Genomic DNA, 27,517 nt, shown 5'->3' with positions numbered 1-27,517 from the left:
TTCCCGCCAACAGAGCACGAGGGCTCTCGTGTTTCCACGTCCTCCAACCCCCGTTTCTGGCTTCGGGCAGCCACCATGGTGTGAACTGCTTTCGCCTGCGCTTCCCTGAGGAGACGTGAGCACCCCCTGGACACCCCGCTCGGCCGTCTGCTCATCTCCAGAGCAGGGTTTGTCCGGGTCCCGTTTGGCCCAGTTCGGATTTGCATTGTTTGCTTCTGGCGTTGAGCTGTAGGGCTTCTGCTTCCTGGGTATTGGGCCCGCATCAGATCTGTGCCCTGAAAACGTTTTCTCCCAGTCTGGGGCTTGCATTTCACTCTGTGGATAGTGTCCCCTGAAGCACAAAATTTTTTATTTTTCATGAAGTCCAATTTGTCTTTTTCTTCTGTCGCCTGGGCCTGTGGTATCAGAGCAACAAAATCCTTGCCATATCCGACGTCATGAATCTCTTGCCTCATTTTCTTCTAAGATTTCTACGGTTTGGGTTCTATGTTTGGGACCTTGATCCACTGAGTTAAATTTATTAAAGATTTTATTTATTTGAGAGAGAGAGCGCACAAGGGTGGGCAGGGGTGTTGGGGGGGAGGGGGAGAGGCAGACTCCCTGCTGAGCAGGAAGCCAGACTTGGGGCTCGATCCCAGGACCCAGAGGTCATGACCTGAGTCACCCAGGTGCCCCTCCAGTTTTTTAATACGGGATGTGAGGTTGAGTCCAACTTCATTTTTTTGCCCGTGGATATCCAGGTTTCCCAGCGCGGCTGCGAAGACTGTCCTTTCCTAGTTAGTGCTGATGCACTTTCTCAACCAAGGAGACCGATTTCTGGGCGCTCTCTTCTAGTGCACTGGCCCACGTCTGTCTTTATGCCGGTGCCATAGTCACAGTCTACTGTGACTTTGTCCAAGCTCTTCCCGTTTTGTTCTTGTTTAGGATTCTTGGCTACTTGGGTTCCCAGATATTCCATGTGCGTTTTGTCAAATGTTTTATCAACTAAGATGAGCGAGGTCCGTTTTTCCTTCCTTCTGTTCATGTGGTGTACTGCCTTCTTCAGTTCCATGCGGAGAATCCCTTGGATTTTAGGACTAAATCTCACTTGGTCGTGGTAGGTAGTCCCTCATATGCTGCTGAATTCTGTTTGTGAGTATCTTGTGGAGGATTTTCGCATCAGTGTTCACAAGGGATACTGGTCCGTGCGGTCTTGTATTTGTGTCACGTCGGTCTCCAGGCTATGCTGGGCACGATACCAACACCGTACAGGGTGAGTTAGGAAGCGCTCCCTCCCCATCGGTTGTTTTGGAAAAGTTTGGGAAGGACGGTGTTGGTCACTAAGGGTTTAGTAGAACTCACCAGGAAAGCCGTCGGGGCACGGCTGTTCTTTGTTGGGAAGTTTTGAGACGGATCCAGTCTCCTTACTGGTTCAGGGGCCCATTTGGACGGTCACTTTGTGATTTGGTCCTGGTGGGTTTTCCGTTTCCATGAACATGTCCACTTCACCGAGGTGACCCCGTTGTTGGTGCACGGCTGTTCCCGGCACGCTCTCCTAGACCTTTTCATTTCTGGTGGCAGCGTCCCCAGCCTTGTGTCCGACTGTCGTGACTTGAGTCAATTTCTTAGTCCGTCCAGCTCAAGGTTTGCCGATTCACTCATCATCTTCTGTCTTGTGCCCTTTGTGTGTGTGTGGCTTGCAGCTTCTTCTCCCTTGTTTGCTGGAATCCTGGTGTCTTCTGTGTTTAGTTCATGTGCAATGTTTGAATTCCCTCCTGATTTCCTTTTGTGTATTTTCTGTAGCTCTTTTCTTCCTGGTTGCCATGGGGATTACATTTAACATCCTAAATTTATAATCTTCTAAATCGAATTTATAGTAGTTTAACTTGAGTAACGTGCAGAAACCCTGTCCCTGCACAGCTGTCTGCACAACCCCCTTTTGGTGGTCAGTGTCACAGTGTTTCATCTGTACACACTGTTGCCCCAAGACACAGTCATTCTGTTAAATGCAGTATTTCCTAAGGTAGGTATAAAGAAAGATTTGCAATTACAAACAAGTTATAGTAATAGTAGCTTTTAATTCCTGCTTACTGTTTTCCTTAGAAGTACTAGTTTGTTTTTTTAAAGATTTTGAGAGCGAGAGAGAGAAAGGGACAGCATGAGCGGGGTAGAGAGGGGAAACGTGCCTCTTCTTTGGCAGGGAGCCCAACACGGGGACTCGATCCCAGATTGTGGCTTAACTAACCGAGCCACCCAGGTGCCCCCAAAGTCTTAGTCTTTTAAGTCATGCAGAGAACGCAAAGTCGTCACGAAACTTCCCTGAGCTCATTTCTCCATAGAGCTTCCAGTTACTACTGTCCCTCTTGTCATCCCTGTTCCTGGTCGTAGGGGAAAGCACTGCTCTTCCCTCCAGCACGCGAGGGCAGGGGGAGGCCTGTTGCACAACAAGGCCTCTCATGTCGACACTCGACCGTCTAACCCCTTTGGTTTCATTGTGAAAGACGTTGTACTTTGTCAAATGCTTTCCTTTGCTTTTTCTTCATCTATTGAGATGGTCTGTGGTTTTTAAGTGTTTGTTGAGGCGACCAGTCTGGCTGACGGGCTGGCAAATATTGAGCCATCCTTGGATCCCTGAAGAAACCTACTTGGGGTGAGCAGCCCTTTCAGTGTCTTGCTGGATTGGGTTTGCTAGAAGCTGCTGAGGGTCTCTGCGTCTGTGTTCATCGGGGTACGGACCTGTTGCTCTTTTTTCACTGTGCGTCTGGTTTGCTATCAGGGTAACGCTGGCCTCACAGAATGAATCTGGAAGCTTCCTTTCTATTTTTTTTTGCTATGGTTTGAGAATAGCTCTCCACTCTTTAAGTGTTTGGTAAAATTCGTTGGTGAAGCCATCCGGTCCTAGACTTTTGTGTGTTTTGAGTTCTTCGGTTACAGATTTCATTTTGTTACTAGTAATCGGTATGTCCAGATTTTCTGTTTCTTTCTGACCTGGTTTTGGAAGATGACATGCGGTATTAACAGCTTTTAGGTGAGACATGGCTGAAGGCACATGTGCCAATCTTCAGCTTTATCTAGAAGCCTCCACCCTCGTCATCTTTGGGACCCCGAGCCCAGGGACCTTCTCTGTGTGTGGCATGATACTCTGCGGCTGTGCGTGCCCAGCAGCCTCCCCCAGGGTCAGAGGGCTGTGGTATGGCACCTGCCCGGGCTGGGCCCCGTGCCTAGATACAGGTAAGCCTGTTTGCCATGGCTCTGGCTTCTGTGAGTGACTACACAGTTCGCCAGTAGACACAGGCAGGAGTCAGAGAGTCCTACTTGTACTGAGGGCTGGGCACAGTGACTGTGCATAATGGGGGTGGACCACAACCCAAGGGTGGTGGCAGGTATTGGGATAGCATGTGCAGAGGCCCTGTGGCCAGATGGAACAGGACACACCTGAGCAGCTGACAAGGCTGAGGCTGGCAAGAAAGGAAGGGCCTTTGGGCTGGGGAGAGCCCGTAGGGCCTGTAGCTGGGCTGTGGACTTGTGTCTTTATTGGAGGGGCAGTGGTTTGCTGGGAAGTTGTCACGGCCGAAGTTGAACTTTCACTGACCTGTCCAGCTGCTGCAGTTCCAGTGACCGGAGGGAGTCCCGCGCTGGGGAGCAGGCAGGAGATGATGCCTGCTAAGCCCAGGGGAGGGACTGGAGAGTTCACTGGTGACCGGGATGCGGCTGGATGTACCATGGGCGAAGAGGGCTGTGGGTAGGGCCCAGAGCGTACGTCCTAGCCCGGATTGGGAACCCTGTGCCCTAGGTGGGGAAGACAGCATTGGGGTGCACACTGCAGGGCAGGGCTGGTGAGGAGGTATGGCCAGCTCCTGGGGGTTGGGGGGCATGCAGCAGGTGGGGGTGGTGAGGAGACATCATTTCCAGTATGGTCTGGTGTGGGATGACCCCGCGAGCAGGAGTGGGCTCCAGAGCCCTAGAGGCGTGCGGGTGCTGGGTGGCTGGCAATGGCCCGGTGTTGGCAGGGGAAGGAGGTATTGGGCTCACCCAAGTGGGGCAGACTCCAGCGTCTGGTCGGTGGGGGACTCTGCACGGCAGCAGGAGAGGGAGGGGCTGCGGGCCCACCCTGTCCAGCAAGGGTTCGGCTCACACAGAGCAGCGCTCTTCCTTCCTTTGGAGATGGGAGGCAGCAGCTCTGGGTGGATTTAAGAATAGATGAGCCTTGCTCTGGGCAACATCTTTGGTTTGTAAAAATAACCCCACTGGAGAGAAGAATCACCCCATACCTGAAGCCGCATCAGGGCCTGGGCCGGCTGGCTTGGACATCAGCCCCCCCCCGTTTGTCCCTTGCCCATCCCAGGCCGGCTGGCCCTAGCACGGCCTGGCTCCTGTGTGGAGCCATCGCTGTCCACCCAGGCTGCCCCCGGGACCATCCCCCAGCAGGTCTACCTCCCACCTGTGTTCATGGCTGCCCTCGGCTGGCACACAGGGGGGCAGCGCTCAGGGCTGACACCCGCTCTGACCCGCAGGAGATCGTGGACTGGTTCAACGCGCTCCGAGCCGCCCGCTTCCACTACCTGCAGGTGGCCTTCCCCGGGGCCAGCGATGCCGACGTAAGTGCTGGTGGCTTGTATCCGCTGGGGGCCGGGGCGCTGGCCAAGGGTCTCCATGTACCCCCTCCTTTCTTCTGGGGCATGTCAGCTCAGCAACAGCGAGCCGGGGCGGGGGGCGGAGGGTGCCGGGGACGCACTGGGGGAGAGTGACTGGGAGGGCCCAGGCCTGAGCCTGTCTTCTGCCCTAGTTGGTACCGAAGCTCTCCCGGAACTACCTGAAGGAAGGCTACATGGAGAAAACGGGGCCCAAGGTGGGTCTGACCGGCTGGTCCGAGCCCCTCGGAGATTAGGGTCTCAGCTACCCAGGGCTGGGGTGGCCGTGGAGAGTCAGAGTGCCAGCAACAGTCCCAGGCAAGGACTTCCAACACATCACTTTGGTGTGGATGGCCCTGGACCCCACAACCTTCTGTAAGCGGGGACCCTGTGGAGCCAGGACTGTGGGGCTCTGGGTTGGGCCGAGCCTGCCTCGTGCCTTTGCCCCCTTCCATCGGTCCCTAGAAGGGCAGACTCGGCCCCTTCCCTGCCTCGTGGACGTGTAGAAGGGGTAGCCTCACAACCTAGATGGGCTCTAAGGACGGGAGACCAGCGAGGAGGAGGAACTGGTGTGGTGGGGAGGGGAGGGCACGTACCTGGGAGGAACAGCATGTGCAAAGGCCCTGGGGGCAGCCCCGTGGCAGAGCAGGACGCGGCACCACCCACAGAAAGCACAAATGAGCGAAGGATGAGTGAACGCATGTGGGGGTGCCCTGCCTCAGGCTGACCGGCGGGACCCCGGCACTCTCTGACCCACAGCAAACAGAAGGCTTCCGGAAGCGCTGGTTCACCATGGATGACCGGAGGCTCATGTACTTCAAAGACCCTCTGGTAAGGGGGTCAGGGAGGGTCTCGGCCCAGGTCAGTTAGGGCCCTTGCAGGGTGGACGTCTCCGCTCCTACAATGTGGAGACCAGCTGTTGTCTGCTGGCTGCAGGCGGTGGGGATGGGTCTGGGCTTCCCCCACTAGGAGCACAGCTGCCCCCTTGCCTAGGGGCTGCCTGGCCTCTGCCCACAGGATGCCTTTGCTCGCGGGGAAGTCTTCATCGGCAGCAAGGAGAGCGGCTACACGGTGCTGGACGGGCTCCCGCCGTCCACCCAGGGCCACCACTGGCCCCACGGCATCACCATCGTCACGCCAGAGCGCAGGTTCCTGCTGGCCTGCGAGACGGAGATGGAGCAGCGGGCCTGGGTGGAGGCTTTCCGGAAGGTCGTGGACAGGCCGATGCTGCCCCAGGAATATGCAGGTGAGTGCGGGTGGGGTGGCAGGGACCGAGCCCAGCACCTCCTGGGTGGCTATGACCTGGCTGGACGCCTGTCCTTTTCCAGTGGAAGCGCACTTCAAGCATAAACCCTAAAGAGAGACGGTTCTGGAGGCCCGAGGGAACCGGACTTGTTGGAAGTGGCCCTCGAGGAGGCAGCGGCCAGACTGGGGGGCTGCCAGATGGAGGAACCAGCTTCGTGGCCCTGGCCCCAAGCGGCAGCCCCGGACAAGGCCACGTGGGGCCTGAGCTTTAGCCACTAGGACCCTTTTCTCTGGAACCTCACTGCAGGCCGGCCTGACCTGCTCTCAGACCCCACCATGCTGCTGCCCACCGCTGTGACCCCTGCCGCCCTTCCCCCCACCTCCCCCCCCCCACCCCTCCACTGAACCACCCTTCCTCTGAGGCCTGGGCCCGGCCTCCTGGCTCAGGGCAGCCCGGCAGCCCCTCCCTACCTGCCCTTGCCCCCTGCCCGCCTGAGCAGGACCCTGCCCCTGAGCAGGAGGCTGGGCTGTGGGGACAGCGGGTGGCCTGCATGCCTCCCCTCCCCCTCCTGCCCTTCCCTCAAGTCTCTGTCAACAAGTATTTATTGAGCTACCTGCTGTGTGTCAGTCGTGGGGTCTTGGGTGCTAGCACGGGGCACAGCATCGTTGTCCTCAACCAGCTGACGTGGCATATGCCTGAGGGCCTGGGGGTCCGAGGCACCGGGGAGTTGCAGCTCACTGGGCCCCAGCATGCCTGGATGGGGAGGGAGAAGGGAGAGGCAGCTCCTGACTGTTGACCGCCGGCCCCCCCCGCCACCACCAGCCACCGAGCCCTTAGAAGATGGAAGCCCAGGGTGTCCCCCATCAGGACCCAATGTGCGACCGGCCAGCCGGCACTTACAACCCTCGGGCATCCTCCCCAGGGGCCCTGGCTCCCTGTCCACCCTCGGTGGAGCGTTGGGGGGACAGAAGCAGCAGAAGCAGGGGTACCTGCTGGGTGATACCTCAGCCCCCCTCCCATACCCTCAGACGGCCCTGGACCAGCCCTTGAGAGGTACAGGAATCCCCAAGGCAGGGTGTCCTGTCACGCCAGCCCTCATGTCCTGCTCCATAGTGGCCCCTTATGTAGGTCAGGAGCTAGGGTGTGGGCTCTGGGTCCCTAGGAGGACCTACCTGCTGGCCTCTCATACACACCATGAAGTGCGGACGTCCCCAGAAGGGTGCTCCAGGGCCTCTGCCTGTCCTTGTGGGCCCGACTCCCACCACCCCATCCCCCTGCTGCCCCTGAGCGTGGGCTGGCCCACTCAGAATCACGTAAACCTGGATGGGGGGGACCAGCTGCAGGGTCAAAAGAGGACAGCAGCGACCCCCTCACTCCCATCTAAGCTCCAGGCCCGAAGAGAGCCAGGCCGGGGAGGTAGGACAGTCCCAGGGTCACCCAGGGCCCCTGCCCCCTTCTGCCCCAGGCAGGTACGCCCTCCCCAGCCGTGCCAGACGCCACCACCCACAATCACTGGCCTGTTGACCCCGCTTCCAAACAAGGACACTCAAGCCCCAGAGGCAGGGGGTCTCCTCCTAGGTGGAAATGAAAAGCCAGAGGTCCCCGGGACTGCCCCTCCCCTTGTGGGGAGCAGCCCCAGCCACACGTTCTTGGGGACTGGCCTTCTAGACCCTCTCTGAACCAGACGCAAGGGTGTCCTGCCCAAGACACTAACATGTTAAAAAGAAACAAACACTTACCACTGGCAGGAGAATTTCTCCCAAGGAGGCAGGAAGCTCCCGGCCCACAGGTGGTGGTCCCTGTGCTGACCTCACAGGCCTCGGCACACCGGGCTGCTGGCGGCTGTGGCCTTCGGGCCGGCCTCCGCGTCCCTCGCGCTCCTCCGCACAGACGTGGGCAACGCGCGGCCTGCACGGCTACACACGGGACGCCGCGTTCCCAGAAAATGACAGCGCCATTCACAACTGCACGAAAAACGTGGCCGTGCTCCCAGGGAAAGTGGGATCAGGTGCACGGGCCCCCCGCGGCCCTCCGACCGGGGAGGGAGGTCTCCGCGTGCTGAGGGTCGAGACAGACGCCGCCACCAGGAGGAGCATAGCGGGACACAGGTGTGCGTGCTCTGTGTTTGTCCATTCTGGCCGGGGCAAATTCCACAGAAAAACCCAAGTGCTGCTCCAACATCCTGCCCACTGACTGCGCTGCACGCATTTCGTGGTTTCAGAACAAGCATCACGGCTCCAGGCAGGGGGCCCACTGTGGGCTTGGGGCCTGCCCCTGGTGAGGGCTCCCTCTACTAGCAGCCTCCTCAGTGCGCCCCGGGGCTGGGTGGGGGGGCTGCCCAGTGGGGGAGGGGGGGACTCTGCACTCCTTCCCCCACCCTGGTGGCCTGCACTTAGAACCTGTGACAAGGCAGAACCCCCTGGATTTGGGGTCTCGCGTTTAGAGAAACCACCACCTCGTAGTTACACACCAATCACAAGACCCCAACACTGGCCACTCGTAGCTGCCCACAGCACCCCCTGCGGGCGCGGCAGACCCAGACCGGCCACTGCGGATGGGGTCTCAGGCCCTGCTCCCCCGCCCGCCAGCCTCAGGAGCTCACTCAGAAAGGACGAGCGCCGCAAAACCCAGTATAAAGGATTTATTTCAACTCAACAAGTAACACAAACCTTCGTTTAAATTCCATTTTACAGTCAACGAGAGTGTATATCTCACTCCTTCCCATGCATGATCACTGTGTATTAATCTACAACTCTTACTTTAATTGTGAAAAAATAAAGTGTTTCCCCTCTCGTCATTGCTCTGCGAACATCTGGTACAGCGTCAGTGGGAAAGGGCACATCTGCTCGCTCCTGGACTGGTCACAAGGTTAACACCTACCACTCCAGGTCAAAGGAATCCATCACCCAGTGAAAATAAATACCACGTCCCGAAACGTGGAAAGGATCCTGCTCCCGCTGTAAGAGCTGCCCCAAGGGGCTGTGGCCTCAGTGTGGCCTGGAGCAGCCACCCAGACGCTCTCTGGGACCCCACGGGACATCTGTGCAGGGCTGGTGGGACGGCGGCCGCCCCCCACGCCACCTGCGACAGGGTCGGGCCCGCGGGCGCGTGCCAGACACCAGGTCGCCTCCCCAAGCAAACCAGACACAAAGGACAGGGAAAGAGGATGGTAGCGCAGCAAGGCCCGTGCTTTATTGTGGGTCAGTCTGGGGGTGCAGGGTGGCCCAGCACAGCCGCCGCAGGCCCCGCAGCCCCGGGCCGGCGCCGAGGCCCACGTGGCCCCCGCCGCCTCAGGCGGGACCCCACGGCGGGAGCCCCGTGGCGGGAGCCTCACGGCGGGAGCCCCGGGGACGAGGGCGTCTTCATGCAGGCCGGGCGGGCGGGCTCAGTCGAGCTCAATGGGGCTGCTGTCGTCCTGACTGTCCTCGCCCTCCTGCTCCGAGGCGCCCATGAGGCTGCTCAGAAGATTCCCTGGAAGCAAACGCAGGTGCCGTCAGGGGCACAGCAGGTGCACGCGCTCGGCACCCCTGGCTGCCCGGGGAACCCCACCTGCCAAGCCGCCGCATTCCCGGGCTGGGACGGCATGAGTCCCAGGGAGTGCTCAGCGTGCCTGTAAGGACCTGGCAGCTGGGGAAAGACCCCGAGTGCCCACCCATGGGACACAACCCAGCCGCCAGACAGCCCTGGAGAATCGTCCTCAGAACCCCGTCACGGGGAGGCCACCGCTGAGCGGGCACGCGCGTGTGCATCACAGGTTCACAGAGAGGTCAGGACGCATTCCCAGGCAGAAATGGTGGGGCTGCCACCACTGACACTTATCTAATTTTTAGTCAAAGAACAACGATTCAATATGAACTCAGGAGATCAGAAAGTCCCCTGAAGCCAAACCACCATGAAAAGAAACAAATAGAAAAGTGAGCAAGGTCGTCTGCACAGACTCGGCCCATGAAATTGGGTCCAAGGAACATGCCACTTGCGGCCTGGGACTGGGAGGGGCAAGGCGGAGGTTCCGGTGGGAAATGAATGGACACCGGCGTCAGCTCCCCTGTGTGAGGGGCGACGGCAGTGACCCAGCAACAGCACCGGGGCTTCAGACACACAGCCCGGCCAGGCCCGCATGGGGCTAAAGCACCTGCCACACAAGGCTGAACAGCCGCCAACGACTTTTGAAATCATCTCAGACCAAAGAGCTTTCCATGGAGCGTAGTTTGGCTCCAAGGACACAAATCCCACCCAGGCCAGCCCTGCAGGGCCCCTGGGGCAGGGTGCCGCCTGGATCTAAGGGGCGGGGAGCCATCATGGAGCCTGGTGGGACCAGCAACCCCCACCCCGCCCCCCATCACCTGGGGCTGCCTCCACTCCAGCAGGAGCAGCTGGCATCTGAGTGGAGGACGCGTGCCCCTTGCACAGACCAGCCACCTGTGACTCTGCAACGTCCCCCCAGCAGGAAGCTGAGGAGGGAAGCCTCCATGCTGTCGGGCTGCAGGAGCCCTCTCCAGGGCTGTGTAGGTGGGACTAGGTGCATGTGGGTGAACGATGAACTCTGGGGAACACGATCAACTCAAAAATACCACCACATGCAGGCTCTGAAAAGCCACATTCAGAAGAACAACTAAACTGGCCTCTGGCTGGTGGAGGGAAGAAGTCTGTACGAGACCTCGGGGAAGGCCAGACCATGTCGCCAGGCAGACGTGGGGCGGAGGCCTGGCCTCCAACACCCACCAGGACCAAGTCACAAAGAAGTGACCATCCAAATGGGCCTCTGAACCAGTAAGGAGACTGGATCCATCATCAAAACTTTCCAACAAAGAACAGCCACGCCCTGACGGCTTTCCTGGTGAGTTCTACTAAACCCTTAATGACCAACACCGTCGAGGGGGAGGGAGCGCTTCCCAATTCATCCAACGCGGCCAGCAGAACCCCAGAGATGCTACGAGAAAAATCACAGACCAGTGACCCCTGTGAACACAGAGGCTACACCCTCAACGGATCTCTGGAAAGCGGGACTCGGCAGCACAGCGAGGACAACACACTACAACAAGTGGCTTTACTCGTGGAACGCACGGAGGGCCCCCCTGAAAACCCGCTAGCGTGACACCCCACGCCAGCACAATGAGGGGAAGCCCACACAACTGTCCATCTCTACTGATGCAGGAACAGCGCTGGACTAAACCCGATGCTCGCGTACAAGCACTCAGCAAACCGGGAATAGGAGAGGCGCGACCTCCACGCACTGACCGCCGTCTCGGAACCCCCCGGCCAACGTGATCCTCGACGGTGAAGGACTGAGAGCTCCTCCTCGAGGAGCGGGAACGAGGGGAGGGCGCCCGCCCTCACCACCTCCATCCCACACAGTCCTGGAAAACTCCGGCCGGGGCCACCGGGCACGAGAACGAAGGAAGAGGCATCTACAGCAGAAAGGAAGGAGCAACACGATCTGTCTGCGTAGGACATGGTCTCATATGCAGAGAACCCGATCACTCCAGGAAGGAGCTGTCGGAGTAAGGGAATCCGTCAAAGGAAGGGGGCACAAAGTCAGCACGTGAAAACACTCTGCGTTTCTTTACGCCAACAATGAACAATCTGGAAAAGAAATGATAAAAATATTCCATTTACAACAGCATCAAAAAGATTAAAATACTTAGGCACTGACCTTAACCAAGGAGACGAAGGACTCACCCATGAAAACCACTGACCACCATGGAGAGAGACTGAAGTCATTAACACATGGAAGCACTTCCCATGTCAATGGGCTGGGGGGCTTGACACACTGCCTAGACCAAGGCCACCCAATGCCATCCACAGATTCCATGCCGTCCCTTTCAGAATCCCCATGGCTTGTTTGCAAGAAAAACATCCTAAAACGTATATGGAATTGCAATGGACCCAAACAGCCAAAATGATCTTGAAAAAGAACAAAACTGGAGGGCTTGCACTTCCTGATTTCAAAACTTCCTACAGAGTAATCCCAGCAGTATGGCATGGGCACGAAGACACGGAAAGCCCGCAGAACACAACAGAGAGCCCAGAAAGAAGCCCACGTGCATGGCAGTCAAGCCATCTCTGACAAGGGTGTCCAGACCACGCGGGGGAACGGGTCTGTTCAAGCGAAGCCAGGACACTGGACCCCTACCTCACACCAGGTACAAAAACCCTCTACAGGGATCAAGGACCACCGTGGAAACCCAAAACCAGTAAAATTCTTAGAAGACGACATGGGGCAAGAGCCTCACAGGCCTGGGCCGGATGAGGACATTAGGGATTGACACCAAAGGCAGGAGCAATAGAGGAGAGACACCTAAGCTGGACTGGAGGAAAATTTCGAATTTTGTGCGTCCCAAGGCAGTGCCCCCAGAGACAGAAGGCAGTGCAAGGTGGGCAGACAGGATTTGGGGGACAGAAACAACTCTGCAGGGCTCTAATGTGGACATGTGTGTCCAAACCTATAAACGTAGAGCATGTAAAGTATCCCCAATGTGAACCCCAAACTTCAGGTGACATGCCGTGTCCGTGCAGGTCCAGGATTCTGACACGGTCACCACTCAGACAGGGACACCGTGAACAGCTGGGGCCGGGGTGGAAACGGATACACCTTCCTTTGTGTCTTGCCGGGAAGCTAAAACTGTTGTAATTTACCTTATTAAAAATAGTTACTTATTTATATTTTATATTTACATTTTATATTTATTTTAGAGAGAGTGCACGTGAGCAGGGGGCGGGGCAGAGGGACAGAGGGACAGGGAGATTCCCAAGCAGACTTCACGCTGAGCACGGAGCCCAACATGGGGTTCGATGTCATGACCCTGAGATCAGGACCTGAGCCGAAACCAAGAGGTGGATGCTCAACCACCAAATACACCACTCAGATGCCCTGCTGAAAACTGCTTTTAAAAAATAAAGTCTTTAAAAAAAAGAGGCAACCCAGAGAATGGGAGAAAACACTTGGGAATTTTATATCTGACAAGGGATGAGTATCCAGTACAGAGAAACCACCACCCTGACTCAAAAACAGGCACGTGACTTGAATGGACAGAGACATACAAATGGCTAATAAGCACAAGAAAGGACGCTCAGCACCACTCATCGTCAGGGTGACGGGACTCAGAGCCACGGTGAGAGCCGCACACCCACTACCGAGGCACAGACAACAGCAAACATGGCGGGGACGTGGAGAAACTGCCCCTGTACGCAGCTGGCGGGACGGGGAACAGGGCCGCTGCCATGGAAGACATTCTGGCAGCGTCTGAAATTACACCAAATCTCGCCGTGCCCTGCAATCCCACCTCAGGGGTGTTACCCAGAGCAGTGGCTGCAGGGGCTCAAAGAGACGCACGCGCCCCCATATTAACAGCAGCAAAAGGGGTCCCCCACAGAGGGATGGGCGACACAGTGCTGTCCATCCACACCACGGAGGACGGGCTGGCCTTCTAAAGGGAGGAACGATTCCCCTGCCCCTACAGGGACGAGCCCCAAGGACACAAGCCAGACAAAGAAGGGCACGCACGGGGAACGCCCACACAAGGACCTGGAGTCATCAGACTCACAGACACAGAGAGCAGATGGCAGGGCCGGGGCTGGGGGAGCGGGCAGGGGTCTGTGCATCACGAGGACAGGGTCTCCATGTGGGGATGGAACGTTCTGGAGCCGGACTGGGGGATGGTGCCCCTGAACTGGACACTGAGAAATAGTTAAACAGCAAATTTTGGGATATGTGTATTTTACCAGAATAAGAAAAGAAGAAATCCGCTTTGGCTCTGTGGCCAAAGGAGAGGGCGAACTAGGGCCAACGGGACCCTCTCAGCTGTGTCTGGGAGTCTGCTGGAGAAGGACTTCGAGGCCAGGCAGAGACACGGAGCCGCAGGAGAGCGACAGCGTCAGGGGAGAGAGAGCCCCCGGGGGGGAGGCCAAGGGGCGACACAGCCAGGGCGGCTCTCCTGCCCCCACCCAGGTGCACCCTGCTTGGGCCTTACCTAGCAAGCCCCCGTAGGAAGACGTCTGCTTGGGCGGCACACCGAAGAACAGCTGTCCTATCCTGTCGAGGTACTGGAAGGGCAGGGGCACGGGGTCACTGGGGAGTGCACCCCCACCCCCGCCCCCCAGATTGCCTGCCCCACTGCGGCCCCCGCCTCTCACCTCGTTGTACATCGGGTCCCGCCGCAGGGACGGCTGGTACTGCTCGCACAGCACTGTGAACACCGTCAGTTTGCCCCTGGAACACAACAGGGGGTCCGGCTCCGTTTGCATGACAGTCCCAGAGGACCCCCTGAGCCCAGCGCGGCCACAAGCCCCGAGCACCCAAGGGCTCACCCGTCCACAGCCAGCAGCAGGAACCAGATGAAGTTGAGCAGAGGCTGCACGAACGGAGGGCCGTGCTCGATGGACGGGTGCTTCTGTGTGTACGTCGTGAACACCACCGACGCGCTGCTTTTGTTCTTTAAACAGAGAAACCTGGAACCGAGAGGCCAGTAAGCGGGCTGCTGGAGGGGGACGCCGTGGCCTTTAGCAGGGGCTCAGGTCCACGCCGGCTCGTGGGAGAATGCTGGCCGACAGCTGCGGGGCTGCCTGCTCACACCATCCTGCAGCTCCGGCCAACGAGGGCCCGCCGTGCCGAGCTTTGTGCTCAGACCAGCTGCCCTCCCCACGCCCCCCGTGAGCAGGGCACCCCCTGCTTGCCACAGTTGACCGGTGAAGGAATGAAGCTTGGGAAGGTGACCATCCCAGGTCAACGGAGCTCGGATGCTGTGGGGAGTTGCCCAACTACGGCTGGTTTACACCCATCAGGCCCCTGCCTACAGAGCAGTCAGCCCAGGGGCCCGAGCTCTCTGTCCCCGGGGAACGTCTCTGTCCACAGGGGCCCTGGGCGAAAGCTGGACGAGCTGTGGTGGGGGCCTCCACCTTGTTAAGGGATAAGGGCCCGAGAAGAAGGTGTCTGGTGGTTGCACACGATCCCGCCCAGCCTGGGGACTCTGAACACTGGATACTGCACAGGCTGGGGCAGGGAGCTCAGGTGTCTAGGAAACGTCTCCGTTTCTGAGTTGGGGAACGGCAGCCCTGCGCTGCTGTGCAGCAGAGCATGGAAGACTCAAGCGCTGCTGGGTGTGTATGGTGAGCGTTCTGGGGCCCCAAAACCCCCTCAAACCTGTAAGATGTTTCCTATCCCGACGCCCAGCCACCAAACCCGACTCTTTCTACCGGACAAGCGTGAGCAGGAGAAGCCTGGAGCGGGCCCGCTACGGGCCGGGTCGCAGATGAGGAAGCGAGGCCTGATGGATGGGGACAGACCCGGGACACAGCTTGCGGGGAACCTTCAGAGGCGCGGGACGCCTGGGAAGGCAGGAGCAGGCTTGGGAAAGCTTTAAAGGCATGCGCACTCCCCATTCCAATACACCTCGTAAAATTCAGTAAATACACATGCCCGTGGCACCTCGGTGGCTCAGTCGGCCAAGTGTCTGCCTTCAGCTCGGGTCATGGTCTTGGGGTCCCAGGATTGAGCTTGCATCGGGCTCCCTGCTTAGCAGGGAGCCTGCTTCTCTCTCTGCCTGCCACTCCCCATGCTAGTGTTCCCTCTCTTTCTCAGTCAGATAAATAAATTAAATCTTTTAAAAAATAAACAGACAAGCCCTACAAGAAACAGTGGCCTGATGCTAACAAAAACAAAACCCACCAAAGAGGTGATGTGAGAAAACAGACACTGGGGAGCCACAGCAGAACGCTAGCTCTGAACAGACACTCACGTCCGCAGCAGCCCGACAGAGTGGAGAGGGACAGCGTGACCTGTCCTCGGTGGGAGGGGGAGGGAGCTATCTGCGGCAGGGCCACGGGGCAGACCCGGCAGCCATGCAGGGAGACGGCACCCCACGAGTGTGGTACTTACTGCAGCACGGCCTGGGCCACGAACATGTCCACCTCGCTGCGGAAGCCCCTGGAGGTCGAGTACTCCACCAGCATGTGGGCACAGCCCTCGCCATCCGCAGAGTGCAGGAAGTGGTACCGGGACTCACAATAGTTCTGCTCTACAGAGGAGAGGGGACACCGATGAGTGTGCATGGGTCTCTGTGCCGGCCCCTGCCTGGCTCTGCTGTGTCACGTTCAGCAACGCAGGAAGCTTTGGGGCTAAGAACACCACGGGCACGTCTGCTCTAACGCTCAGCTGTTCATAACCACTTCTGTTTTTTAAAAACAACAATCAAAATCCCAATCTTCTCAACATTAGTAAATGACTCAGGCTGTAAACCTGCTCTCCCCATTCATCACGGGAAAATCGATCTACCTCCTGCCCCTCTCCCCACCCCACCCCCGTGGACAGAACAAAGGACACCCAGAGTGGCTGCGGTGCTAAGCAGAGCCCCAGCCTAGGCCATGCCACCTCCCAGACCACCTCTGCCCACCGTGGTCCGTCTCCTGGAGCAGACGGGCTCACACCCGTCCTGCTCACAAGCCACCTGGTTCCCATACCTTTCCAGGGCTCAGGCCCTTTGCCTCAGCTGCCTCCACCTTCTGCTGGGAACACCTGCTCCGAGGACCCGGCTGCCCTCCCGCGCATGGCAGATGCCCTCAGGGCCCAGACTGCCGCCTTCAGAAACACAGACTAATTCTGAGTTGGCATTGCTTTGTGTACCTGTGCTGTCTCTCCTCTCTCCCTCAGACCCCCTGGGATAACTTTTTGGCTTTAGAGCATCATGAGAAGAGAAGTTAGGCAAAACCACACCCACAGGCCCTGCCCCGCACAAGGCTCCCTCCACGAACTGGACTGGAGCCCGCCCAGGAGCAGCTCAGGCATACTGTGGGCCCGACTGCAGACCGCAGCAAAGCAACCTCTTCAAAGCCAGTCAAGCTTCCAGGTTTCCCAGGGCGCGCAAGAGCTGTGCTGAGACGGGGGTCTGCTGAGTGTGACAGCACGGTCTAAAGCCCAGGTATGGGCCTTCAGAAACAAATGCTTGATGGCTACGAGACGCTAACCCGCTCCTGAACTTCCAGGGAGTCATCGTTGTTGCTGGAGGAGGGCCTGCCTCGATGTTGGTAGCTGCCGACTGATCAGGGCTGCTGGTGGTTGGGGCAGCCGTGCCACATTCTTAAAATAAGTAGGCTATGATGTTTTCTGCACACACGGGAGTGCGTGATGCTGTTGGGTAGCATTTGCCCACAGGAGAACATCTTTTTTTTTTTTTTTTTTTTAAAGATTTTATTTATTTATTTGACAGAGAGAAATCACAAGTAGGCAGAGAGGCAGGCAGAGAGAGAGAGAGGAGGAAGCAGGCTCCCTGCCGAGCAGAGAGCCCGATGCGGGACTCGATCCCAGGACCCTGAGATCATGACCTGAGCCGAAGGCAGCGGCTTAACCACTGAGCCACCCAGGCGCCCAGGAGAACATCTTTTAGTGAGCGAGTCAGTCCTCTCTCTCAAACCCCACTGCTGATTTATTAGCTCAGCTGATGTCCTCCTCGGTATCCTCTGTGGTCACTTCAACAGTGGTCACAGCAACTGCACCAGGAGCGGATCCCATCTCAACAAACCACTTTCCTTCTCCTCCATGAGACGCAGCTCCTCGTCTGGTAAAGTGTGAGATGGCAGCGGTTCAGTGCCACGTTCAGGCTCCACTTCTGATTCTAGTTCTCTTGCCATTTCGTCACATTGGCAGTGACTTCCTCCACAGAGTCCTGAACCCTCAAAGTCAACTATGGGGGTTGGAATCAACGTCTAACAAACTCCTGTCACTACTGATGTTTTGACCTCTTCCTATGAATCATGGGTGTTCTTAGTGGCATCTAGAAAGACAAATCCTTTCTGGAAAGTTTTCTATGGACTTTTCCCAGAACCATCAGAGGAATCACGGTCTATGGCAGCGAGAGCCTTACAGAGTGTGTTTGTTAAATAAGAAAACATGAAGGTTGCAATGCCTCGTTGATCCATGGGCTGCAGAATGGATGTCGTATCAGACATGAAAGTGACATCTCTCCTGCTGCCTGTCTCCATCAGAGCTCTTGGGTGGCCAGAAGCTTTGTCAGCAAGCAGTAATATCTTGAAAGGAATCTCTTTTTCTGAGCAATAGGTCTGGACAGTGGGGTTAAAATGTTTAATAAACCATGTTGTAAATAGACACACTGTCATCCAGGCTTTGTTGCGGCATCTACAGAGGCCAAGCAGAGTAGATTTAGCAGAATTCTTAAGGGCCTGAAGATTTCCAGATGGTACACGAGCACTGGCTTCAACTTACCATCACCAGCTGTATTAGTTCCTAACAGCAGTGTCAGCTTGTCCTTGGAAGCTCTGAAGCCGGGCGTTGACTTCTCTCCAGGTACGGAGGTTCTGAAAGTCCTAGAAGGCATCGCCTTCTCTCCGGCGGTTTCTCCTATACCGAGAGGTTGCTGTGGAGCGCAGCCCCATCAGCAATGACCTCAGCTCGCTCGTCAGTGTCACCGGCCGCAGCTTCTAGGTTATGGAGAAGACTTCTTTCCGGAATCCGCCTCGAGCCGGCCTCTACCAGCTTCACAGCCCCCTTCTGCAGCCACCTCGCTTCCCTCAGCCTTCATGGAATCAGAGAGACTCAGGGCCTCCCTCCGGATCAGGCTCTCGCTTGAGGAAACATCGTGGCTCAGCTACTGTCCCAACCACTCCAACCGCCTCCACATCAGCCAGAGGCTGTTCTGCGTCCCCATTATCCAGCTGTCGCCAGAGGAGCTCCCGTCACGTCCTCCTGGAGCCTGTCCTTTGCGTTCACTACCTGCTCTTTGATGCAAGAAGCCTGGCTTTCGGCCCACCTCAGCTTTGGACAAGCATCCTCACCGAGCATGACAAACGTTCTGCAGTTTGTCATTTAGAATGACAGACATTGGACTCTTCTTTTCACTCGAACGCAGACAGGCCACCGTAGGATCAGGAACTGGCCCAATTTTGATATTTCTGGATCTCAGGGAACAGGGAGGCCGGAGGAAGGGGGGAGACCTGGGAGCGGCTGGTCGGTACAGCAGCGAGCGCACACACAGTTATCCAGGAAATTCACCATCTTCCATGAACGTAGTTCCTAGTGCACCAAAACCAGGACCATATCAAAGACCATGGTCACAGACTTCATAACAAGTTATAATGGAAAAGCCTGTGCCATTGCTAGAATGACCGACGGTGGCCCAGGGACACCAAGGGAGCAAGTGCTGTTGGAAACATGGTGCTGGTGACCTTGCTCAAGGCAGGGCTGCCACAAACCCTGAGTTTGTGAGACACACGTAGTAGGATGAGGGACTGCATGACGGACCCCACCCCCACAGCCAACGTCAGGAGGGGGCAAGTTGGGGAGAGAGACTGGCAGGACGGCGGGTGGCTCCGTGCCCACCGAGCCACACCTGCCTGGAGGTCCCGATTGGGGGCCCGCCCCCAGGTACTGCAGCTGGACAGACATCCCTAAGCACGGCCTCCGGACACAAGCTGTGGACACTGTGGGGCAGGACAGGACATGGACTCTGCGCTTGTCTCCCTTGGGGCTTGGGGCTCAGGTACTACGTGTGATCGCGGTCTCTTGAATTTGAACATCGTACTAGTAACTGTCCATGCCTTACAGTTGGCTCCTAGCCAACGAGGGCTCTGAGGGACTCCTGCAGCCTGAGTTCTGCTTCTCAGCCACAGATGCAGGGTCATGCCCCATTTCCCACCCGGTGTCCCCCATGCGCCCCCCAATATTGCCTGGGCAAAAGTGGTGCCAAATATTACTTGCTGGCAATAGCGGTTTGCCACAGATGCACCTGACTGGCACAGTCATCAGGCCGTCCACCCGCACGTGCAGACTCAGCACCCCCTGAAGTCGAGGTGGGAGTCAAGGGCAGGGGCTTTTGGGACTCCCCCACCCCTGCCAGGCAGGCAAGCACAGATGGCCTCTCTCCGAGGTCAGTGAATAGAACACACTAGTGTCCCGTGGGCAGGACAGACAGAAAATGCATGGGGACCACGCCAGTTGGAAAGGCCAGGATGGCCTGGGGGATGGAGGAACCCGCCACCAGCAGTGGGTGAGGCCAAGGTTGGAGGAGCAAGGCGCCCGTAGGGAACGCACATCAGAAGAGGAGGGAGCCTAAGAGGGCCTTGGCCTCAAGATGCTGGATGGTCTTTCTCGGGCCCCGTGTGCTTCTTGGGTGGGCTGGGGAAGGGACTCAGCCACACCCTTCAAGGAGGGCTTCCTTAACTGTCCAGCCTTTATGGACATCTGACCATTTTCTCTTCCTATCCCTCTGGGGTAAAAGTAGTGCTGGCAGGCCGGCAGGCAGGAATGCCGAAACCTCCTGCCTCGTGGGTCACAGCGGGTGGGGACACAGTGGAGTAAGCGCATGGCCCTCAAATGCGCACACAGCTGGCTTCCCAGCCTGCACAAGGGCTGGGTTCGTGGTGGGTGCCCACCACATGCGTGCTGCTGCATTAGAAACAGCAATAAGGCACCCTGGGCCTGCTGGCTGTGGGGGAGACAGATCCGTCTGTCTGACCCCCGCACGGCTTGCTGGAAGCAGGCTGTTTCCGGGAGGAGCCTGCTGTCACAGCCGTTCCTGGCGAAGGTCGTCTCCAAGTGAAGGTCGTTGTCCCTCAGCTCCCACCAAGGCCCCTGCCCCGCCCCACGCACTGCCGGGCTGCTGGGAAGGCTGCGGCAGCGTGAATGAGCTGCCCGTGGGTGCTCACCCCACAGGACAGAGCTCTCCGAATTCTCCAGAACAAATGCTGGTCAGAGCACCCAACCATGTGCCTTTTCCAGTGGGCAGCAGCCTCTCAGCGCAGGATGGGAACCACATCCAGAAACTCCCAGGATCCCCCCTCACGGATCCCCCCGATAAATGCTTACTCAGAAGCTGAGATAAATATGAAGAAAACACAGGGCAGGTGCCATCAGAGGGCCGGTCTAGGGAGGATGTCCCAGAAAGGAGGCTGGAGGGGCTGCGCCCGAGGCCCATGGACAGGTAGGGCCAAGCCAGTGGAGAACAAAATCTCCCCTCATATCCAGTGTCCCAGGAGTTTACCTGATTAAAACAGCTAACCCAAATAAAAGTCACGTACATAAAAAGAGACAGCTGTTGCTGGAACCACCAGCACCCGCCCAAGAGTAGCTCTGTGCACAGGTGCCCCAGACCTACCTTTCCACAGCGTGAGGGCCAGCAGCTGGTGGAGCCGGGGGTGGCCCAGCTTCCCAGATCCTCCACTGGACCACTTCAGGGCTCGAGACACAAAAGCCACTCGCTCTGGGGAATTGGGGTCCATCAAACTGAACAGTTTGGCCAGATTTTCTAGAACAACACGAATACAGACTCTTACCCACAGAAACATGCTACTGCTCAGCTCTGTATCCCACATCTTATAGTTCACAAGAACTACTTTGCTTCAAAACCTGGGAACTGGTGTGCTGGGGTGGCCTCATGCACTCCTTCCCCCAGGCCCCAGGCCCCCCCAACCAACCTCTCGGCTGCAGAGCCAGCAGCCACATGCTCTTTAATGGCCTCACAGCTCAGCGTGTGCCGGGGAGCGGGGCGGGGGGGGGGGGGGGGAGAAGGGGGGTGCTCCAGCAGGAAGCCCACCCACAGAGGAGCAAGGCCTGGCGGGTAGGGGGATGACCCATGGGAGTGCAGCAGCGGGTGCAAGCCGCTCCTCCATCCTTCCAGCTGGGCAGTCCCTAAGGAGGACGACCCCCACTGCACCACATGGGGCCGGCAAGCCAGGTCTCCGGGACAAACCAGAGGCCACCATCGCCAAAGAGTGCATGGGGTGTCACCACTCCACACGTGCAGGTGCCTCCCGCACAGTAAGAGCCTCACCCAGCAGCTCATCCGCCACCTCGACTTCCGCCTTCTCCAGCGACTCTAATACCAGCATGGACAAGTCTGCAGCACTGTTTTGCTATAAAACATGGAAGCAAGAATCACAAAAACTGAGCTCCGGCTCGAGCTCAGCAGCTGTGGCAGACCTAAGCTAAGAAGACCACTCCGAGCACAGAGCTCACTTGGCAGCACGGCCTGAAGGACCGAGACCCCAGCTGCACGCGCAGCACCTCAGACAGCGCCCCGCGACGTGAACACACTGGCCCGGCAGGGTCAGGTCCAAGCACAGCCTGCAGCCCTCCACCAGGCCTCTCCCAGCCTGCAGGCCCCACGCAGAGAAGGGGATGAGGTCGCTATGTACCTGGCCGTGGCTGAAGAACAGCAGCGCCCCCGAGCACATGAGCTCCCGCGCCTCTGTGTGCTTGTTCTGTGACATGTATCTGTGAGAGAGAGAGCGGAGCCCCAGTTAGGTCCAGTAGGGCAGACACCCCCCCAACGGACACAAGCGCTAAAGCACACGGTCCCGCACATAGGCACGCAGGCGCACGGGCGCACGGGCCTCCTACCAAAGATGGAGTGCAAATGCATTCTCTTTGCTGAGCCCACTGCCTTACCCGGCAGTCACGGCGCCCTGCCCCCTGAGTCTGTCCAGCCTCCACACTGGGGTGGCTCCACAACCCAGGTCCCCCTGGTGTGCACAGAGTCCCTGCTGTCAGCAGCTCCGACCTCAGGGGACCAGCAGACCTGGGCGCCACATGTGACAGCAGCACCGGCAGGGGACACTGTGCCCAAACAGCCCTAGAGCAGCTCAAGGGTTTCTGCACGACCCAGAGAAGGGCTGGATGACTTACACCACGAGGCACGTCCAGCCACGGTGGTAGGAGCTGCATGTGGGACACAGTGTTACACTGGGGTCCACTGGAGAACTAAGGGTCAAGGTAGCACTCAGGGGTCGGGAAAGCGAGAGCTCCAGGACAGGTGGGGGACACGCACACACAGCACCCACTGTGATGACTGCACCGACGGTCCCTGCGGTCCCTCCCCCCTCCCTGTGCTCTCCTCTTGCCCCTCCACCCCTCTGTCCTGCCTCACTATCCCACTTTGAACACATTTCTCAGTTTCCCTGAACTGCAGAGACAGAAGCACAGAGCAGCCAAAGCCCAGCCCGTAACTAAACCCAAACAAACTGGACGATGGTCCATCCGCAACAGACAGTGTTCAGCGAAGCACCTCTGGGCGCCCCCAGAATGCACAGCAGGAGGGAGTGCCTGAAGGCCGCATACACACGCGCTGTGGATGCTCCAGTCACCGGCGGGAACTCAGCTCCACGATCCTCAGAAAAGAAGTACAACCAAAAATACAACCAGTAACGTCTATGCCTCCCAGTCCAGACACAACAAACTAGAGATACTAAAGCAGCAGCCCCAAGGGGCTACCAAGACAGACCAACACCAGACACGTGCACCAGGGAGCCTGTCTGCAGCTCACTGGGACCGACAGGGCAGGGGGGAACGTGAGGGCTTGGTGTTCGACTAACCACAGAAAAGGTCTTTTCTTCAAAAAGTTCCATAACCAGACACCCCCCTCCCAGCCCCAGAGAACCCAAACCCACCACAGTCACACACAGGGGAACCCAGTGGGCCCAGACATGGCCCCAACAGAAGACCCCATCTGCTGGGTAGGGGGGTGGAGCCAGCGAGAAGAGCCTATACCCCAAGAAAGGAAACCACTGCCAGCCCACCGTCATCTGTGCGGCCTGCGGTTTCTGCAGCAGGACTTCTGTGAGCCGTCTGTTTGTCTCTCTCCTTTGCACATGTACACAGCCTACTCCCACACCAACCGAGCTCATCCCGGTCTGGTTCTGCTGGGAGCCGCCCTGCCCACGACCCGTGGCCAGCACTGCCACAGGCAGTTCTGGAAAGATGAGTATGCGGAGGCACACCACCTCATGTTGCCATTTCCATGGACACATAGGCACTTCTTCTAAGTGACAATCTCGCCAGCGTGCTACTGCTTACGCAAGATGTGACAGAACTCTACACTCCTCCGTCTGATGCAGTGCAAGAGACAACCTCTCAAAACACCCCAAGAAGGAAGCTGCCAAGGAGCAGGTAACAGCAAATCCCTGGGGTAACACCCACGGTGTTCAAGCACCCACGGTGCCTCCCTTCCTGGGGCTGGGGGCCAAGGGGGAGTGGGGCGATGCGCCACAGCCAGCACTCGTCCCATCCACATGAGATCACCTGTTGCAGATCAAGGAAAGCTGGGGGGGGGGGGTGGCGGATAAAGGCAACGCTGAGAAATGAGCGTCCTTCTTTCGGCAGAACTCAGAGAACGGGAAGGGATTTAGTTGTCTGAGTCCAAGGCTTGGGAGGTTGCTGAGAGCAGAGGGAGCAGGAACCCTCCAGCCCAGCACCATCCACGCAGCCCTGCCGTCTGCACCCCCATGCCCACACCTTTGGAAAGTGTACCTGCTCAGTGCACCTGGGGGACACATGCTGGTGTCATCTGCCAGCTGCCAACTGACTGGAGGCCGGGGTGGGGGGGGCGGGTGGGGAGCAGAGGGAGAAGCCGACTCCCCATGGAGCTCCATCCCAGGACCCCAGGATCATGACCTGAGCCAAAGGCAGACGCTGGACTGAGACACCCAGGTGCCCCAATAAGTTTTTCTTTTAAAAATTTTTCTTCATTTGATTTAAGAGGCAAAACCACACAATTCTCAGAAATGCCCGTGGGGGGAGGCAGGCTGGCTGCAGAGCCCCTCCTGGGAGGTGACTATCCCAACTCTGGGCCAAGGAGCCCTATAGCCACCCCGCAAAACAGCCATGAATGCCAGAAAGTGGGTGGAGGATGACCAAATGCCCAAAACACAAAAGGTCTGGAAAACAGACTTCCTCCTCCTGGCAGAGAGTGGTCTGAAGACACTAGGTGGCCATCCGCTGGCACCAGCTGAGCCACCAGGCCTCAACTACTGCCCACAGCTGAGGCAGGTGCACCGAGGAAGTCCAACCCACTGGACCGCCAGATTCCATGCCCCCTCTCCTTCAACTGCTGTGAAACACAACAATTAAAAAAGTGCAATTTGGGGGTGGGGGGCGCCTGGGTGGCTCAGTGGGCTAAGCATCGGTCTTCGGCTCAGGTCACGATCCCAGGGTCCTGGGATTGAGGCCCCTGCTTCTTCCTCCCACTCTGACTCTTCCCTTCCCCAGGCTCCCTTGCACATGTGTGCACTCTCTCTCAAATAAAAAGAATCCTAAAAAAACAAAACAAAACAAAAAAATTGACACCAATTTGACGAATGTATCCAACAGGTGAGTGGGTAACAAGCTGTGGTCCCTCAAAGGACACCATTCGGCAATAGGGATGAACTAATGCTTTACACGTGGGGAAATCTCCAAATAATCATGCTGTGTAAACTCAAAATGCACAAAAAGCGGGTATGATTTCACTTACACAACATTCTAGAAAATGCAAGTCAAACTATGGGGCCACAGAGAGCAGTGAGTGCCTGGGGGTAAGGGTGTGTGAGAGATGGATTCTGAGAACAGAGAAAAGAACCTTAGCAGTAATGGCTGTTTTCCGTATTTTGGTTGGTGATAGGTTCATGGGAACGTATGGGCCATAACTCCTCAAAGTGTATGTTTCAGGTAAACAAATACAGACATGTATGTTGACTTACAAAAAGGCCCAGAACCTAGTATAACTCAGTGAATCAGACTTGTCCAAGAGCCACACCCCCAGGAGGGTCTCAACAGCGCTGGGATCACAGGGACAACTCCAGGATAGTTCAGCCAGGCCTTAAGGACGACCACAAACGCCACCATTAACTTTGTCCCCAGTGGGGCCAGTGGCAGATTTCTTTTCCCCAACTCCTGAGCAGTGTCGGTGCACACCAGATGTCCCACGAGGAAGCCAAGGCTGGTCTTAGATCACAGAGCACACATGGAATTCAAAGCCAAGTCAAGGCTGGGGTGGAGGAGAGCCTGCTTTCCATCACCACCCCCAAACACACCGTGGGCAGAGAGACTACTTGCCTCTTCAAGGCTCATCCCACAACGCAAAACTGTCTCAAAACAGGAAACATTGTTTCTTGTTGGGAAAATGGAATTTTGCTGATTAGTAATCCCGAGAACAGCAAGCACCTAGCTCAGAAAGCTCCCCTCACACGGACTTCTGGTAGGTGAAGCTGCCTACGTCCAGCAGCACGCACTCCGACCCGGGCTCCTCCAGCCAGCCGAGCCGAGCATGGCCGGGACAGGACCTCAGAGTCTGCGGAAACACTGACCCCTCTTGCCACTTGCATATCAAAGTCTGGGCCTGGTGGTGAAAAGCCTCCCACGGCCCTTCAGCTCCCCGCCACACAGCTGGGGCAGAAAAGGCCCTCCACGGACCGGACTAAACTCTTGCACCTGTCGTTCAGGCCAATCCCTCCCAGCGAATCCCCTCCACTGCTCCGCCCGGACCGTCCAGGGTCACCGAACGCCCCGCGCAAGCGACAACTCGGATCACAGCAGCCACGCGCCACAGCACAGCTCTCGTGGCCCTGCAGCCCAGGCGGGGACCACCGCAGCCCACACGACACCCGCCGACGCGGCACCTTTGATTTCAGCGCGCCCGCAGCAGTGTCCGCCCCCCGCACGCGCAGTGAGACCCACGCGGCCCCGGAGCCCCCCGCGCCCCCAGCCCCCGGGACTCGTCGCCGGGCCCCCCACATCCCACTCCCCGCGTCCCCATCGACAGAGCCCGCGGCCGCGCAACTGCAGGCACGGCGCCGGGCTCAGGGACACCGCTGCCCCAGCGCGGGCCGCTGGGGTCGCAGGGGCCTCGGGGCAGGGGCACGTTTCCCTCGCACAACCGGACCGCCGGGGACCGCAGAGCCCGGGGCTCGGTCCTGGCAAGACCGCGGATGGGCGACGCCGGGTCGGGGCCCGGAGAGGGGAAGAGGGTCCAGAGGGGGGAGGGGAGACGCCGGGTCGGGTGTCCTCCGTCCTCGCCCCCCGGCCGCCCCGGGCTCCGACCGCCGCGGCGACGGGCAGCAGCGCGGGCCAACGGGGGCGCGGGGCGGCGGGCGCGGCCAATGGCAGGCGGCCGGGGGCGGGGCAGCGGCGCGGCGGAAAGCCCTGGAAGGCGGCGGCGGCGGCTACCTGAAGAACAGGGTCCGGTACATCTGGTGCGCCTCGTAGTAGTCGCCCTTCTCGACGCTGGCGCGCAGCTTGCCCTCCACGCGCTGGACACCGCCGCGGTTCCGGGCGCCGTTCCGGGAGCTCTCCTGCTCGGCCATCGCCGCCGCCGCCATCAGGCCGGCGCTCCGCGCAGGGCTGACGCTGTCGCAGGCGCGGTCGGCAGCGCCTCTCGGCTTCCGTCCCGGCGGCCGCCAGACGCCCTCTACGGTGGCCCGCAAGGAGCCGCGCGCAGCTGGAAGCGGGCGCTTCGGCGGGCGGCCACGTGACGGCGGGGCGGGGCCGCGGCGGGCGCGCACGTGATCGCGGGGCGGGGCCGCAGAGTCTGCGAAGGGACGGCCGTGAGGCCGCAGGGCCGCGGGGCGGGGCCGCGGCGGGAGCGCTCGTGACCGCGACGGGGCACGCGGACGCCACAATGGCGACGGCGCGTGACGTCAGAACGCGGGCGCCGGGCCTACGCGCCGCGGATGCGCCCAAGGCGAGTGGCCCGCGGCCCAGCAGCCACCAGTTGAACGGTCTTTGGGATTCCAGGATTCTGAAATTAAAGCCGTGTTTTCGTGCTTTCTGCTGCGGGCCGCCCCGGGGAGGTGAGAGTGACTAAAGCCGCGTCCTGTTTGGCCGGGTTTGGGGACCAAAGAGAGATCCAAGTCCAGGTGACACGTCACCGCTCGAGGAGCCGCGGTCGGCCCCGCTTGGACGCAG

At 58.5% G+C, this 27,517-nt stretch overlaps 2 protein-coding genes across 4 annotated transcripts in view; one reads left to right on the top strand and one right to left on the bottom strand.

Annotated features, from left to right (window-relative positions):
• Positions 1-6,468, top strand: part of ADAP1 (ArfGAP with dual PH domains 1) — a 48,980-nt gene extending 42,512 nt beyond the window's left edge. The window contains exons 7-11 of the mRNA XM_032327751.1: positions 4,494-4,577; positions 4,766-4,828; positions 5,370-5,441; positions 5,628-5,856; positions 5,939-6,468. Of these exons, the coding sequence (XP_032183642.1) occupies positions 4,494-4,577; positions 4,766-4,828; positions 5,370-5,441; positions 5,628-5,856; positions 5,939-5,967 (477 nt within the window). The 3' untranslated portion in view covers positions 5,968-6,468. The remainder of the gene's footprint in view (positions 1-4,493; positions 4,578-4,765; positions 4,829-5,369; positions 5,442-5,627; positions 5,857-5,938) is intronic.
• A 2,014-nt stretch (positions 6,469-8,482) lies between these two features.
• On the bottom strand, positions 8,483-27,075 carry GET4 (guided entry of tail-anchored proteins factor 4). Of its 3 annotated transcripts, none has more exons than XM_032327754.1 (9): positions 26,780-27,075; positions 21,997-22,075; positions 21,633-21,714; positions 20,958-21,107; positions 15,731-15,869; positions 14,164-14,304; positions 13,990-14,065; positions 13,827-13,899; positions 8,483-9,327 (listed from the first exon to the last, which is right to left on the bottom strand). In XM_032327754.1, exons 1-9 carry the CDS (start codon positions 26,929-26,931, stop codon positions 9,242-9,244), a joined length of 978 nt encoding a protein of 325 aa, XP_032183645.1. In that variant the 5' UTR covers positions 26,932-27,075; the 3' UTR covers positions 8,483-9,241. The 3 variants fall into 3 exon arrangements, with proteins under 3 accessions (XP_032183645.1, XP_032183643.1, XP_032183644.1); XM_032327752.1 differs by lacking the exon at positions 26,780-27,075 and adding an exon at positions 22,487-24,201; XM_032327753.1 differs by lacking the exons at positions 8,483-9,327; positions 26,780-27,075 and adding exons at positions 10,725-11,439; positions 22,487-24,202.
• Positions 27,076-27,517: the final 442 nt, after the last annotated feature.

The sequence above is a fragment of the Mustela erminea genome, chromosome 20, assembly GCF_009829155.1.
Source record: "Mustela erminea isolate mMusErm1 chromosome 20, mMusErm1.Pri, whole genome shotgun sequence".
Classification (NCBI taxonomy): Eukaryota; Metazoa; Chordata; class Mammalia; order Carnivora; family Mustelidae; genus Mustela; species Mustela erminea.
Note: the sequence above shows the minus strand (reverse complement) of the source record. Positions and strands in the feature narration are given on the sequence as shown.